General features: G+C 39.8%; 1 protein-coding gene across 1 annotated transcript in view; it reads left to right on the forward strand.

Moving 5' to 3' along the window:
• EPB41L4A (erythrocyte membrane protein band 4.1 like 4A) overlaps window positions 1–16662 on the forward strand; it is a gene marked incomplete at its 5' end in the record, with an annotated part of 61068 nt that overhangs the window by 21321 nt on the left and 23085 nt on the right. The window contains 5 exon segments of the mRNA XM_010287572.1: window positions 1–75; window positions 2183–2271; window positions 2642–2705; window positions 13505–13596; window positions 14530–14607. The exon segment at window positions 1–75 is cut by the window's left edge and continues 23 nt beyond it. Of these exon segments, the coding sequence (XP_010285874.1) occupies window positions 1–75; window positions 2183–2271; window positions 2642–2705; window positions 13505–13596; window positions 14530–14607 (398 nt within the window).

A 16662-nucleotide genomic window follows, 5' to 3' on the forward strand; every position in this document is an offset into this window, starting at 1 on the left:
GCTGAGGCAGAAGTGAACTACTTAGGGGTGGCCAAATCCCTGGAAATGTATGGAGTGGATCTCCATCCTGTTTATGTAAGTGTTGTTTAAATATTTTAAAGTTGGTAACAATGAAAAAAAAATAATGTATTAATGTGGGGAGAGTATTTATACAGTTCAGTTGCCACAGAATAACTTGAAAGGAAACACTGTACTTAAGAAATGCAAAGGAACACATATTTACAGACTGGGGATTCATACATACAGAAGCCTAATTATTTTCAGATTAAAGGCTGTGATTTTATTATACCTATAAAGACAATCAGTTATACTCTGGAGAAAACAATTCAGATAAATAAGAAGTTATTAGTGCAAGTGTCAGGAGAGATGAGAGAGGGTTATAACCTTGTCTTTGACACAAGAATTTGCACGTTACTCTTGCGTAAATAACAGAAAGTGTGTCCCAAATGCAAAAACTAGGGTGGGTAGCAGCAGCACATCTGGCTTTTTTTAATGTTCTTTGTGAAGGTTTTGCTGAAGATCCAGCGTATGCTTCCAGCTTTTCCTCTGTTGTATCATGCAGCAGTGCAAGTTGTCTGCATTGCCTCAGCAGAACTTCTTTTGTAAAACGGCATGTATGTTGGGATTGGGTCCAAGTCATCACCTGGAGGCTATGTGCTCCTGGTGGAAACATCATTCTATCTTGTTTGAATAATTGTGCTTGTGGCAGGTTTTTTTGAATAAAAGAAAATCAGATGTTCAAATGGGGAGTTGTAATGTAGATAGTTCACTGAGTTAGATGTCAGTACTTTGTAATATTACTTGAAAGAAAATAAAGAAATCAAGATAGTACCAGAAGATTAAGTGTGTATTTCCTGCCGAAAATTGTGTAGCCTGCAATGTGAAGGATTTTTTAACGCACCCTGTGGCTTAATTGTATTCGTATCCCATGCTCTGTGCCCCTCCCAGCCACAGAAATCTGGGGGAGCTACTGGAACAAGATTCAACATGATCCAACAAAATCATGTCAAATTAGCAGAGCCTGGAAATTTTCTTTTTTTTTTTTCCTTGTAGCTTGCTTTTGTTGTGCAATGAGATCTCTGTCTGGGTAATGAGGGTGAGCTGTAATATGCCCAAGTCTAACCCATGAATGTCATTGTTTCTATTTGTACTACAACAGTGACGGAAGCCCTCATCTGAGGCTAAAGCTGCACATGTGAAGCAGATGTAGTTCTTCTCCTCTCTTGATCATATTAAAAGTGAAGCTGCCTTTAGCAGCTAGCTCACCGAGGAGCCCAGGCAGAGCTCGCCAGGCGTGCTTGAGCTTTCTCACGTCAGTAGTCACGCAGAAGGATGCTTCCTACAGTCAGTCCCTCTCACAGTTGATACCTTTTGCGGTTCATGCTCTGCTGGTTTAGAGCTTGCAGGGCTCTTCCTCGTTGCCTCAAGTAATCAGACGAACGACCTTTTGCAGCTGGCTTTCTTTTAACCTCATGCACTAAGGTTTGCACTCTTTCAAGTGTAGGGTGCATCTGATTTTGGTTACTGGCCATGCAGCCGGGAGGTGGCGGGGGCTTCTGCCACTTGGCACCGGGGTTTCCACCCTGTTCTCTCCCGGTGTGGTTTGTGATTTGGATACTCACCTCAGGAGTGGTTTCCTTTGGAGGAGATGATGCATGTGGCTGTTCCTTGCATGTCGCTACCCATTCTGAACAAAAAAATGCTCTGAATCTCCTGAAGGAAGTACTTCACTTGGTAGCAGTACACAGGTGATAACTGTTTTAGGAGGGAGAAGCCAGCTCTGAGGCTATATTGTAGTAAAAAAGGTCAGAAAATCGCTATTTACCTTCAGATGAAAGTTAGGATGTCTGTTGCATTCAGGTCTCAATAGAGAGTCTAGTTTCTGAGTTTTGGCTGTTTGCCAAATAGCCAAAAGTAATTCCTTTAAAAAAAAAAAAGTGATTTTTTTTTTTTTTTTTACCATGGCATGTGGAATCTGCCATTCTTTCCCTCCTTGCCATTCTTTCTTGCCTCTTTGCCTTTATGCCTCCAGGTTTTCATTGACGAGTTTTTCTCAGTAGATCGAGTGCTATGTTGAAACAGTATGTTGAAGTCAGGCATCAGGCTGACTTCCCCACTAGAGCTCACTGCTACAGTGGTACAACTTCCAACTGTGTGAATGATGTACATTTTTATTTTCCAGGGTGAAAACAAATCTGAGTATTTTTTAGGATTAACACCCATAGGAGTTGTTGTCTACAAGAATAAAAAACAAGTTGGAAAGTATTTCTGGTATGTATAATTCAAATGTGCAGTCTGTGCTAAAACAATAACAATGTTGTATGGAAATGTATGATTTGTGATATCTATTTGAAAGTTTAATTGTATCAATAAAAAAAAGTATACTTGGAATTCCTAATCTTTATCTGGATTATACAGATTCTTAATTCTTTGATAATACGAGTATTGAAAAAAAGTTTGACTTTACCATACGTAAATACTGCTCATTTTCTGTTGATATCTGGTGCATACCTGGAAAAAAAAAAATCAACCTGTGAATTCCTTTTTGTCTTTGTATGTAAATATATACGACTTTATAGTTTATTACGCATGAAATTAAAGGCTCATGAAGTTCTGTCTGTCTTTTTTTTCAATATTACAGGCCTAGAATTACAAAAGTTCACTTCAAGGAAACACAGTTTGAACTTAGAGTCCTGGGAAAAGATGTAAGTTTTTATTTAAGCCTCAAAGAAAAAAAGTATTCTCAGGTCTTATGGAGTGGGAAATTTTGTGTGTCCATCAAAGTCTAGTTTATTTTGTTGAGATTTACTGCAAGAAACCATCAAAATGAAATTCATTTTATTGATAGTTACTGCAAGCAAATTACCTTATCCTCAAGTGTAGTATGTTCCTGATGGTGCTTGCAGTTTTATTAAAGAAAGAAGAGGAAGAAACACTTTTGATCCTTGTTCTGCAGGTATGGGGAGAGAACTTCAGCAGAACAGTACTGAAGTAGGAATTTTATAAGAAATCTTTATCATTTTATATCGTGCTTTGTAAATTACAGTAGACTACTTCTGCAGTGCCTTGTTTGTGGTTTTACATAGTGCTTTTAAACTAGGCTAAATCTACCTGGAAAGCTAATGCTAACCAAAATGTGGATGGAGGAAAACTCACAAAACTGTTAGGCACAAGTAATTTTGTAACTTGGAAACAGAAGCAGACCCAGCTATTTTCAAATAGCTTGAAAACCATTTGTCAGAGTTTAGCTTCATTGTGCTGTTAGGCCATTTGAGAGAAAACAGTGGTGGTTGCAGTGGAGGAAGGATAGCAGGTTGATAGCAAGAGAAGAGGTTTTAAGGTAGAGTCAGTGGAAAAAAGAGAAAGATATCTATCACTTGTGAAGCATGTGGGGCAGGGGGGGAGGAGGAGGAGTGTTGACGATGGAGGGAAAATTATGAAGTGTAATAAATCAAATAGTTGCAGTCAGTCTGTGATTTTTGGTATCTGGTTGAGTTATAAGTTTAGTTTGAGTTATTTTTTGAAAATACTTTGTAGGTCTCTCTGGAATATCAGGACTGAAAGTTCATAGTTTTGAAGAAATACTAACTTGATGGCAGTATTCCCCTTTACTGATTATCTATGTATTTTCTTTCATCTGTATAATGGTTGTTGGTTTCATCCATGATTTTCCCAGGAGGCCATTTGGTACGTTCGGTACATTCTGGGAAATATAAGTGTACCCCTGACGGGTTGTCTTGCTTCTGTCATGGACAGTATTTCTTGTGTCTCTGCAAATGCATTGGCAAGTTTTGCTTTTGTTACTCCTGTGGGGTGATCTATGGGAAGTTTATTTCTGATGTTTTTGTTGAAATCGGAGAGTTGTTTGAAGGCTGGAGGAAGGTTGGGAGAACTTCTGTCAATGTTTCATGTGAAGGCAGAGTGTCTGTTCATGTATAAACAAGTCTGAGTTTGACTTAAAGTGAATTGCATTGAAGTGATGCTCTAGTTTCTGTTTGATGCCATGTATGTGTAGTTTTTTGTCTGAACCATGTGGAATTGCAAAGGTGTAATATGCTGAGGAGAAAGCCTGGCAGCTTTGGAAAATGGCCTGAAGTTGAGACTCTGAATGTTGATGGCTGTTGAACACTTACTATTGTGATCATAACGCAAACACTTTGACAGCACTTGGTAATTTCAAGTCTCGACAGGTACTTCTAGGAAATTGTTCAAGAGAACAGCAAGTACAAGGGTGTGTACCATCATTAAAATCTCCTTTGCAACTAATACTCATTTGAAGTGTTTCTACAGTGCTTCATATCCTAACAAGATCAGGAAAGGCCAAAATGGCCCAAAAAAACTTCCTATCCCTTTTTTTAAACATTCTGGTGGTGTTACTTTGAACAAAATTAGGTATTAGAATAAGTAAACAGTAGCCTTACTCTCTGGATAAAAGCTGTCATAACAATTTATGCTGTTCTGCACCCAGAGGAGGAAAAGTTCATTGGTGTATTTATACACCTGTATGTTCCAATACTCCTTGAAAACTTATTTCACAAATTTCTTCTATTCCTCTTTTTTTTTTCAGAATAAATGCTATCACGTTGTCCTTTCATGTGGGACATGAGTTTGCAGTATACAATAGGAGACTAAACGTGATATTTTTACTTCATCCTGCTTCCTGGGATATCACTTAATGACCCAGGGAATTAATACTTTCCTCGTTTCAGATGTGGTATACCAAGTCTGGAACGTGTTCCGTGTTTTCAGTTAGTTGGAGAGAACACCAGAAAAGATTCATGAAGAGAAGAAATAATGGAGACTTTCCCGTGTCGTAGACAGAGCTTTTATGGGATATAGCGAAGGAACTGACAGCCTGTAATAAGAAGAGCAGATTATTTCTGAGTATATTGAGTGCTTAGTGTGAATCATGTTTTCCATACTGTAGTGAAAACTCTGTGCAGGCTGGATTTTGGCTCGTCTTTCCACACACTAGTTACCTTTATTCACACTGACGGGCACCTTTCATGAGTGCACCTTCTCGTCAAGAGGAAGCTGTACTGACGAAGTGTTGTGCTTCCTCTGCACGGGTTACTTGTGGTAACTTCTTCAGTCTCCCTTTCAATAAATTTGCCTGAGATTTTTTTCATCTACCAAAAGAACTTGAATGTGTACTTCCCACTAAATGGGGTGGAAGTGGACAGCCTGATCTCCTTGACAGATGGCACACATGGCAGACTAAATGTACAGGTCCATGTCCTTAGGCTACCTAAAAAATACACTGTGGGGTGCCTGTGTCAGCCGTATTTATGGCTGCTGAGCTTCTTTAAGTTGTTTCACTTTGAATTATCTTGTCTAAATTGTTTCACTTTTCATTATCTTGATGGTTTACTGAGTGGAAGATACTTGGATATCTTCCAAAGGGAGGAGGATATCTTCCAAAGTGGGGAGGTTTAGACTAGATATTAGGAAAAATTTCTTTACGGAGAGGGTGGTCAGGCATTGGAACAGGCTGCCCAGGGAGGTGGTGGAGTCACCATCACTGAAGGAGTAAAAAAACCTGTGGACATGGCACTTCAGGACATGGTTTAGTGGGCATGGTGGTGTTGGGATGATGGTTGGACTTGATGATCTTAAAGGTCTTTTCCAACCTTAATGATTCTGTGTGATTCTGTGATATTTATGCTTACTGTCTTACAATAAAGTAAGGTGCTTCACCTCTCCTGTTTTGTAGTGTAATCTCTTGTGCTTCTTCATATTCTTCCATATAAACATTTCCCATATATTTAACTAACATTAAGCATGACCATGGGTATTTTGGTTTTATCTTTCACTACTTTGTTTGTGTTAGATGTTTTTTCTCTAAAGCTATTGCTGCTGCCCTGTCATAAACAAAATACTGCCCTTAATATTTGTCTGTCCGCGACTTACCCTGACATGCGAGACTAATGACCTGGACCAGCTGGCAGAAACTCTGTTTCAGTGGTGTTAATCATTGAATCAGTATTTCATTGTCCCCTGAGCGGACCCATGCTGTGAATTCTGAGCTAGAAATACGTTAGGCTTTCCATTAAACCTCTATGTACCAGCGTGAAATTAGGAGTCGTTCCCCTGCGAGGACCGCACAGAAGGATTCCCTGAACATAACGAACAGTCGCAAAGAAATTTTGAAGATGAGAAAAGCCTGTTTTCGTGCAGTTTCCTTTAAGAAAACTGAGAGCTCCGTCTGATGCCTGTGCACAGTTCCCGGTAGCATAGATGTCTGTTGAGCAACCTTGCTGGAAACGATCCAGCAATACAGGTGGCTGCCAAAGGACCCCACCCCACCCCTTCCCGAGGCAGCAAAATGGAGCCTCATCACAACGGATGCGCCACGTGGAAGCGGGTAGTCGAAGGGGCGCAGAGCAGACCTCCTCCGTGTTCCCCGCGTTGAGGAACACGGCTCGCTCCACTGGGGGCGTGAAGCAGCACAGAGAAGAACATGGTTTCATAGGCTGTGTAGGCTGGGAACGTAAATGCAATAATACGCAGGAGTGAGAGATGTGGAGCTTTTTTTGCCTTTAGGTACCGAGTACTTCTTTGCTGTTCCCGCAGCCTCATACTGTTTTCTGTAACGGCGCCTTGTACTTGGGTTGCACTGTGTCTGAACATGCAAGTGAATGATTTCACTCCTTCGCAGAGCTTATGCAAAGCTTGTTACTTTTCACGTTTCTCTTTCGCAAAACCGGGTCTTGAATGTGCAAAATGCTTCCTTTCATTATTTTTTGTTGTAAGAGAAGGGTCTTTTGAACGTCTGAAATTTTTGTTTTGAGGGGTTTTGAAATTTGGGTTCTTTCAAGTCAGAACAAACCCACAGACTGTGCAGTTAAAAATGCTTTACACATTTTCAAGACATGCCTTCCTCTGCAGTCTTGCTTAGTCAGATGAAGAGGCCCAGCTCAGCTGAATTCCTAAGGTGAAGTTGGTAAAGACTGTTTTCGGGAGCAATACCAACCACTGATGCATGTTAGAGGAACTTCAGGGAAATTCCAAAGTACATAATGCTCCCTGTTCTTGTGGCTGAAACTTGTCTAAGGACAAGCTTTTTGTGTTCTTTTAAACACTCTCAAAAAACCCTGGGAATATGCTTTATTTTTTTAATCTGCTTTTTCTAAGCATCAGAAGTCTGAAAAGTATTTAACCTAAACTGTACCCCTTCTTGCCCTGTCACCTGCTATATTCCATCTTGAGTTACAAATTCTAATTTTAATTTGATTTATTCCTCTCACAGTTTCTTGGGAAGATAGAACAGGGTTTGAAGAGATGTTCCTCCCATTCTGAAGTCCAGTTTAGCTTAGATTTCAGTTCCAGACAAAAATAGCATTTTGATCTTTATTATGGTTTAAAAATTACAAATTACTTTGGTATCATTTGCATTTGCACCCACTTAAGCCTGAGTGGAGGGTGGAGGTGAACAAGCACAGTGGTGTTAATACAACATATATAATGGTTTTGGCTTGTTTTGGTTGGTTGGGGGTTTTCTTGGCTTTTCTTAACCGCCTTCTTAGAGCCATCTTTGAAGAATTGTAAGATAGACTCAAGGCTTGATAGCAAAATCTTCAGTAATGAACATTTTTGAAGGAGAGCTAGGATTAAAATTCCTGCATAAACTTAAATTCATTGCTGCTAAGGTGTTACTGTCAGCTTTTTTTAAAAGTTCTTCTTTAGTCTTTTTTTTAATTGGTGTAATACGAGGCTGAGATATGTTTGTTTCAATCTTGACATGCTTAATGCAAACTGGCACAGCATTATTAATTCCTGACTTGTATAATGTTCTTAAAGATGGACCTTGTGTAACAAGTAATAATACGTTGTTACATAAGCTATGATTGGTATGCATTATGTAAATATAAAGACAGAGTATTTCCTATTAGAGTTAACAGTTGATAGTACCCAGGTATGTGCCTAACCTGGCAAAGGATAAGTTGGGAAGGAGTAACTTCAGAGCTAGTGTTCATATTTCTGTGACATGTACATGCATGTGTGTTACATGTACACACAGTGTGCTCTGTGCTGGGGCAAGCTCCCTCCCTAAGTTATATTAATATTCAGTGCGAGCAGGAGGAGGGGTGTGTGTGCTTGCAGGGTTCCTACTGTGGTTTTGGGGTTGGGTTTTTCTTCTTCATTTTCTGAGCCTGAATTGGTGGGAACCAATATAAGTCTTGTCGTAAATCGTAGCAGCTAAAGCCTGCTCTGAATCATGGGTTTTCAAAACATTTTTGATCCGTGGACAGATGCAGTGCTCCGCAGAATGGGTGTAAGTCTACTGACCATGGGCCTCTTCTCTTTGGGGTAACTCATGAACTTCAAACAAGGCGTGGGCGCTCCTGAACTCGTATGTCAGCTCTAGCAGTTCGGAGGCATTTTGCGGTTAGGTAGAGCAATGGCCCCTCTGACTGGTCTCCTTTGAAGGCATTAGTAAGGCGCCTGCTTTCAGTCTTTCGGTTGAGTGGGGGAATGTGTGCGTGGCTTGATGGTGGGGCGCGGTACTGATTACCAGCTGTTTAGTGGAGGTCTCCAAGGCACTGCCAGATGAGTCTTATGGCCGATTTGAGCGGCAGCATAAAACACCTAAGGGCTATTGGCTATGTGTTTGAGTGCCCGCCTGTTTACAAGGTCATACTATAGTCAAGCAATCTTGCATTCCCTGTGCTAATCTATCTCTCCTCCCATGGGTGAAAATGGTGGTGAGGCTATTGCAGTATGAGCTTTAGCATGTTGTGGAGACTGCAGGACAAGCTTTTAATTCCTCCCATTTAAAAGGGGAGGAATATTTTATGTTTGTCCTCACAGTGTCTTTTTAGTGTCTTGCCTTTTTTGGGATTACAGAATCGCACAGAATCATTAAGGTTGGAAAAGACCTTTAAGATCATCAAGTCCAACCATCATCCCAACACCACCATGCGCACTAAACCATATCCCGAAGTGTCACATCTGCACATTTTTTGAACACTGCCAGAGATGGCGACTCCACCCCCTCCCTGGGCAGCCTGTTCCAATGCCTGACCACTCTCTCCATAAAGAAATTTTTCCTAATATCTAGTCTAAACCTCACCTGGCACAACATGAGGCCATTTCCTCTCATCCTATCACTAGTTCCTTGGGAGAAGAGACCAACACCCACCTCGCCACAACCCCCTTTCAGGTAGTTGTAGAGCGCGATAAGGTCTCCCCTCAGCCTCCTCTTCTCCAGACTAAAGAACCCCAGTTCCCTCAGCCGCTCCTCATAAGACTTGTGCTCCAGACCCCTCACCAGCTTCGTTGCCCTTCTCTGGACACGCTCCAGCACCTCAATGTCCTTCTTGTAGTGAGGGGCCCAAAACTGAACACAGGATTCAAGGTGCGGCCTCACCAGTGCCGAGTACAGGGGCACGATCACTTCCCTACTCCTGCTGGCCACACTATTGCTGATACAGACCAGAATCCCATACCTTCTCCATTAGCACAAGGTAGTCAAACAGCTCAACAACTACGTAACTGCTGCAAGAGTTATGCCTGTCCTTTTGCAGCCTCTGGCTATGGCAACCTGCCCCCGTCCCTGGCTGGTGCAAGTCACAGATGTGACCAAAAATCACTGTACAAAAAATAAGTGGTTTTCTGCTTGCTTGGTGAACCCAGCTGGCATCCTGAGAGAACAGACGAACACCAAAGCTGGTTCGGAGGAGAGGGGAGATCTTCAGAGTGTGCAGATAGCCAGGGCTGCTCTGGAAGCAGAGAGCCTTCATGGTTTAGTGATACCTTTAGTATGCTGGGGGCTCTGAAAGCAACAGGATGAGTAGCAGGGCTTGTGAGGCACCAGACAACACTAAATGAGTTTGGAATTGTCATTTCCTGTAAATCATTAGTAAAAGTACACTAGGTGTTTGTTTCTTTTGGTTCGGATACATGAGAATAATAAGAAAAAAACCACAGCTACCTCTCAGTACCTGTAAGAAATTACAGTTGTCCAAGATGCTAAAAACGTTGCTTTTTATTGGAGATGAACGTTTGTGGTGTTAACAGGTAAGGTCATCCTTGCTTTACCTATACAAATCAGTTTATTCCCTTAGGGGAGAAAGATTAAACCTGGAAGATATTACTGCCTTCAGTACTGCTTAATTTTTATATATAACTTTTATAAATTGTGAGGGTAATCACGGTACTCTTGCAAGCCTTTAAATAGTCTTAGAAAGTAAATGGAGGAAGTCCTAAGCCTAGATGTGCTGTATACGGTATCATGTTGGACTTAGTTGCAGTAAGTTACTGCATCCTTTGCAGAAAAGGTGAGAAATGGTAAAAGAATTATGAATTGCCTCCTCTGTGTTGGTGAAATACCTTGGAGATTAACTTTTTAGTCTTTCTTTCTCTCTCTTTAGTAAAATTTAACTGTGCTATTTGATTTACTACAGGCATATGTGCTGAGTCAGTAGTTTTCAGACGTGTTTTTCCTTCAAATTCAAATAAATAAACCTCAGTGTGCTGTCAGAAAGCTTGTTGGTCCGTCCCCTGATTTTTAGGCAGTTGTTTCATTTTCCAGATCTGAATTCCATAACTTGTTGATAAATGGGATCTATAGGGCTATGCTGTTTTTTCCTGAGTGCCTTTGATTGCTGCACACTAAGTATAGATGTTTCAGCATGTAGTTAATCGTCAAAATTTTTTTCTTGCCAGCTGAGATGAGCTTTCTTCCACCTTAGAAAATAATGCCTTCACGTGATGGAATCAGTAATGTTTACTGGTCAGATCTTTCGGTCGTGTGGCAATGTAGCTATACCGTGCCTCTTTTAGTCACTCACTGATTTTCATGTGTTATGTGTCATTTCTTCTGTATATGGGAAAATTCTAAACTTTAACTTAAAAAAGAAGAAAAAATCGGACAACTAGAACCTTTTCCTTGATGGGAATCTTTCCCTGAATTCCAGTGGTATTTGAACTGGGCTAATTAAGATAAAGCAGAAATACCTTATTTTAAAAACTCTCTTTAAAAATCCTCAAAGCACCTCGTCTCCTCTCTGCCCCTCCCTTCCCCCAACCCACAAACTCTTGCCTCCAAGATTATGTAATTAAATAAAGTTAAGTGCAGCAGAGGATTCTTTGCCTAAGAGTAAAATTTAGGAATGGATAAAGAAGGAGCAAGATCCTGCATATTAAAAGTGAGTCACTGAGTTCTTTCCTAACAGAAGTTAAATTGACTCATCATATTGCATAAAGTTTGCCATACCACAGGCCTGATCTGATATTATTCTTTAAAAGTGCACTGGTGACTATAGTTGTGTGGGTTTATATGAAATCACATCAGATGACAGCCTGATCCAGAAATTGTAAAGTAAATTAAACCAAAAAAATCTGGAGCTATGTTTCTGCTATGTGTAAAATAAGAAAATTTTACATGTCTTCTTTAAAACTTTAAAAATGTAAAAATGCAATATGATCTTTCAGTGGGTAGACTCTTGTTTCTGGCTGCCAGAGGAGCAAAAGCAATATGGTTATATATGAAAATTTTAGTATAAATAGGTTTTTCTCCTTGACAATTGTCAGGATTCTCCAGGTAGCTGATTTTTTTCTTTTTTTTTCCCCAGTTACTTAGATTATTTTTTTTTTCTTCCTGTTTTAGAAGAGCTTCGGTTTTTAAGTTTCTGGGTTTACTGTTTATAAATTAAACTTATTTTTGCTCCAAGTTAAACCCCTTGTGAATCCTGCAGAGAGATGAAGATCCCTATCAATCCTGATACGGTATTGTAAAGAACTGCAGGAATATATTTATGGGACTAATCTATTATATAATCATTTTATGCTGTGCATAGCAATCTCAGATGAATGCTAGTTTTCAGGATTCTCCGTGGCTGTATGCCTTACTGTATTCCTCTTTCGTGCCGTAACACAATGGAAAATGTGCTTTTGAGAGAAGACTAGAGGGTGATTTTCGTTCTTTGGATATTCCATAGAACTGTTCAAGCCAGCCATTAAACTAGCTAAAATAATCCATGGGAGAAAATGAACTGGTGTGTATGTCTTCAATTTGTTTGTTTGGTGGTGTTTTTGTGTTGTTTTTTTTTGTTTGTTTGTTTGTTTTTTGTGTGTGTGTGGTTTGTTTTTTTTTTTTCTTTTTCTGTCAGGGAGTGAAATCTCAGTTATTCTAACCACAGGTGCAAAGTTCTGTTATTTTTACTGTTACTTGTTTCAAGGTGGAGGGAAGGCTGCTTGAGCAGGTGATTTGTGATTTTGTGGGGCTGCCTGACAGCTGGTAATAGAGGTATAAATGTTCTTTATTAGAGGTGAAGTTTTGAATTCTAGAGAACGTACTGAATTTGTTCACGGTTTGCAAGGTGCTTGCAGGTCACCGTACCTCATTGAATGAAGAGTGGGAGAAACTTGGGCCAACATGCATGGCACTGCAGAAGCGTAACTAATGCAAAGGGCATCCCTTTCCTAAAATCAGCGGCCGAAAGTGGTGTGAATCGTAACCGCTTTGTAATTCAGGTGCGAGGGAAATGGTTTGAGGACTCCGTTTCGTTCCAGATGGTATCATGCGACGCTGAGGGACCACGCTGAAGTCAGTGGGGCTACTCGTTCTTTGTGCAAATCACTGATACAAAACTGAGCATTTAAGTTTACCGCGTGACAGATACATGGAGGTGTATTTTATTTGAATATTTGAATGTTTAGCTTGTTGGAAAGAAGCAGTGTGATGTGTGGGTTGTTTCTTCTTGTCTGTTGGAAGTATTTTATAGTTTGTGTGTGTCTGACTTCCCTTTCATCTCTCCCTGCCTTTTTCTCATGTCAGCTGTACTGACTGCCAATTTCCAGTGGCTGGGTTTTGAGCTTTGAATATTCTTTTTTGTTGTCTTCCTTAAGAGATTTTAAGGTGGATTTTATGGCTTTTACCTTTGACTGTTTTCCTAGTATTTTTAATAATTCTGAAGTTAGCTAATTTCTTTTTAAATACTTTCTTTCCTTTCATCTTTTTTATTTCCAGTTTTATGTTGGTTCTTCTCTACATGTGTGTTTTGTGCATTTTCTCTCTGTGTTGTTGCTTCATATCAGTTTGTCACAGATCTTGAGAGTTTCTTTCTTTCACTTATTCTTGTCTTTTTGTATACTGTTAAACAAGAGCCTTGGAAATATATTTTTGCTTGATGTCTCAGGTGCAGTTTCAGAAAACATCAGAAACATGCTATTTGAAAAATACTTTGTACTTTTTAATTAGGAAAAATGCTGATATCTATGAACAAGAATAAAGGAACAGAAGCGTTTCAATAATCTCCTTTCTCTTCTGTTTTTTGTTTCTAAGGAGTCAATTCTTTAAATAATTATTTTCAGGCTATTAGAAACCAAAAAGAAAACCTGCTTTTAAATGAAGAATTCTACAGAATTATAGAACCTGCTTTTCTTTATACTGATGTCTTCTGTGCATTGATATGAGATGGTCAGTTCTTGTGTTCAATAAACGAAGATTCACGTCCCTCACAGAATCCCTCATAATAATATTGATTTGTTTTGTTTTCAGTGCAATGAAACTTCCTTTTTTTTTGAAGCACGTAACAAGATCACATGCAAACATCTCTGGAAATGCTGTGTAGAACATCATACGTTTTTCAGGTGAGTGATGCAGAAGTTGCGGTTTTGTTACCAAAAGGAGGGAGACTATATTGAGTAAGAACCTTGTTGTACCTGCAGAGTAGTGTAACACAGGCTTGCTACCTGGAGACACATTTTTGTTCTTGGTTATAGAATGCTCTTAAAAGCTGTTGCCTTCCCTTTTCTTACAATGATGTTAAGCCATGATTTTAAAATTGGGTAGTTCGCTGGTTTCTTTTGTCTTAGAATTCATTCCAAAATAGTATCTCAGATTGCACACAGTAGGCTTTAACAGCAGTATCCACAAATGTATATGTCGGGATTTAAGCTGCTATACACATTTTAATGTATTTAACCATCAAATTTTCTGTAGCAGCATTGACTTGAGTGAGACCTTTGGATTTCAGACATTACTGTTTCCTACAATGCACAAAAATTTTGTTTCTTGACAGAAAGACTCATTGAATTTCCATAATGTTTTGCTTACTTATTGAAGTGTATAAAATGTTTTTTTTTTTTTTACTGCTGCAACACTAACAGAAATGTGCAAGGGTGTCTAGCTAGGAAGTGGTCGACGGGGTGCTTGGGGCTGGCTTCAGCAGTGCTGTAAATGAGTAAGCTCAGAATTGCTCCTGCAGTCTCATTACCGTGGCATGATGTTTCTGCCTGCTCTGGTGAATATTAGGTGAAAGGCTGCTGTTGCCAGCAGTTTACAGTAGACCCTGAAATAAAAAAGTGTGTAGTCAAAAGAGGAGGGCATAAACATGTGGCTTTGTGGAGCTTTCAACCCCATGAGAGTCTGCCTGGAGGTAGGGATGAAGAGGAACTAGCAGCAAAAAATGTTTTTGTTTTTTAATCTAAAGTTTGTATTTATCTTCTTTTCATAGGAAGGGGACTGTAATTAAGACCTATCTATGTAACTTATGCTGTTGTTTTATTTTTCAAATTACATAGGGTGCCAGAGAACGAATCAAACTCTCTGTCAAGAAAATTCAGCAAGTTTGGATCCATAGGTTATAAACATCGGTACAGGTGAATTTATTTTGTTGTTTAAACTTCAATTAATTCCTTCTTCATTCCTTCTTTTCTCCTCTTGTTTTCCAATGAAAGAGAAACCCCACCCAGGCTATGACTCAGAGCAGTTCTGCTGACAAATAGCATGAATCAGGACCGTTTTAACAGACTCCCCTTGGGAGTCTGGCAGTTTTGGGACAAATGTGAGTTACTTCTCATCCTCCAGATCCCCAGCATTGGCTGTAGCCCGTAGTGAAAGTGAGAGCAGCCTTGGCAATTCTTTAAGTCAAAATCTCCTTATAAGTCCTGAAATTATGTTCATGTCCTAAAGGGATTTTCCTGACAACTGGGAAGTACCAAAAAGAGGAGGCGTGTTGGCTGCTGCCTTTTATCTGGGAGTTAGCAAAGGGTTGGTGCAAAGAAATGTGCAAAGTCTGTAACTGTGATGCCTTCTTTACAGCTGCAGTTGAGCTGTGGCAAGGGGTCTTGGTCTTATGTCTATTAGCCTATGTTATTAGACTCTTATGTTATTAGACTCTATGTTATTAGACTCTTATGTCTAATCCTGTGGCAGTACTGCTGGTGCAGTGCCGTTGATTTAAGAATAAAAATGAGGGCAGATCTGAGGGCAGATGGGGGTATCTTTTCTGACTGGAATAGCTGGCAAAATTGGATAAGCATTCAAGGCTGCAAGTCTTGAGAGACTTACCCGAAGTCTGAGACTTCAGACTGAGCGTGTATAGGGAGCACTTAGTCTCAATTTTAGCCTGACTTAAGCAAGCAGACAGTATGATATAAATGGCAGTTGATACTGTGATACACAGGAAGATGTGGTAGGGAGAGTGGGTTTAAGATCCGCTGGATGCTATTCCATAAAGGACTAGAAGAATTTAGGATGTAGTTAAAATTCTAAGATGTCAGAAACCCAATAGTTTTTACTGAGTTTTATTGAGACTTTATGTTTTTAAGTCTGTTGAAATGACAGGGTCTTTATCTAGTGAATAAGGCACTTGATTTGGCAATTGGCGCTGACTGTTTTAAATCCATTCTGTCACATTGGCTGAGCAATTTTGAGTCAAATAATTTATGGTCTGATTCTTAAAATTGCTTTAGAGTTGCATATTCAGTCAACCTGAAAAGGAGGGTGGAAAGCAGCAAATCAAAACCACATCTGAAAGCCAGTCCCCCTTACTTTTTCCATTTTCATTTTCCCTGTTGGTCAGGCAGGGATAAAAATAGTTTTTCAACTTTTGTAGTTATTTTGAAAGCTGCTGGGTAAAAAAACCCTATTTACTATAATAGCAAATTCTAAAGTTTTTTTCCATGGCCTGCAAACATACCAGGTTAGTTGAGGTTTATTGTTGGCTTACCTGTCTGTCTCTCCTTCCTGTTTGTATTTCCACCATTACTCAAGAAATATATGGATCATAATGAGTCAGGTTGACTATCATTAACTAGGCAATTCTTTGTCACTGCCTCTTAGGAAGACTTTTCTGAAAACAGGAAAACCATAATCCCCAATTTCTCTAGCAGCTTCTGGATCTGAGTTAGTATCTGTGGTAGGTACTAATAGCAATGTGTAATAGCTCTACAGAATTCATAGTCAACTGTTTGTTACCTTTGGATGTAAGATCTTGCTTGTAGGGAAGGTGTTACTGATGGAGAGTTGACTATGTCAGGTCTGAGCCTGAGCTCTTGTGACTGAATCTGGACTGTCTCCAGCCAGGATCACGGGTGGGTTTCTGCCCCAACTTCTCAGATGTATTTGGGTTATCACATTATCTGTCATGATCCAGCTTCTCCTTACTGTAGATAACAGGGGAATGATTGTACTCCCTTTCGGGTTTCTAGTTGCATCCTGACCCACATTACCCCATCCATGAAAATAGGATAGGAGTTCAACAAATTCCTGCAGGAGTACTGCAGATGAGAGTTTCCTCTGTTGGACCATTTCAGCAGGTTGGAGCAGGGCACTGGTGCTGGGGAGGAGAAAGCTTTATACTTACTAGGACCTTCCAATCAATTAAAAAAAAATACCATGAAGCAGTTAACTACGTTTAAGTTATTCCTGCT

Source organism: Phaethon lepturus, unplaced genomic scaffold (assembly GCF_000687285.1).
Source record: "Phaethon lepturus isolate BGI_N335 unplaced genomic scaffold, ASM68728v1 scaffold1835, whole genome shotgun sequence".
NCBI lineage: Eukaryota > Metazoa > Chordata > Aves > Phaethontiformes > Phaethontidae > Phaethon > Phaethon lepturus.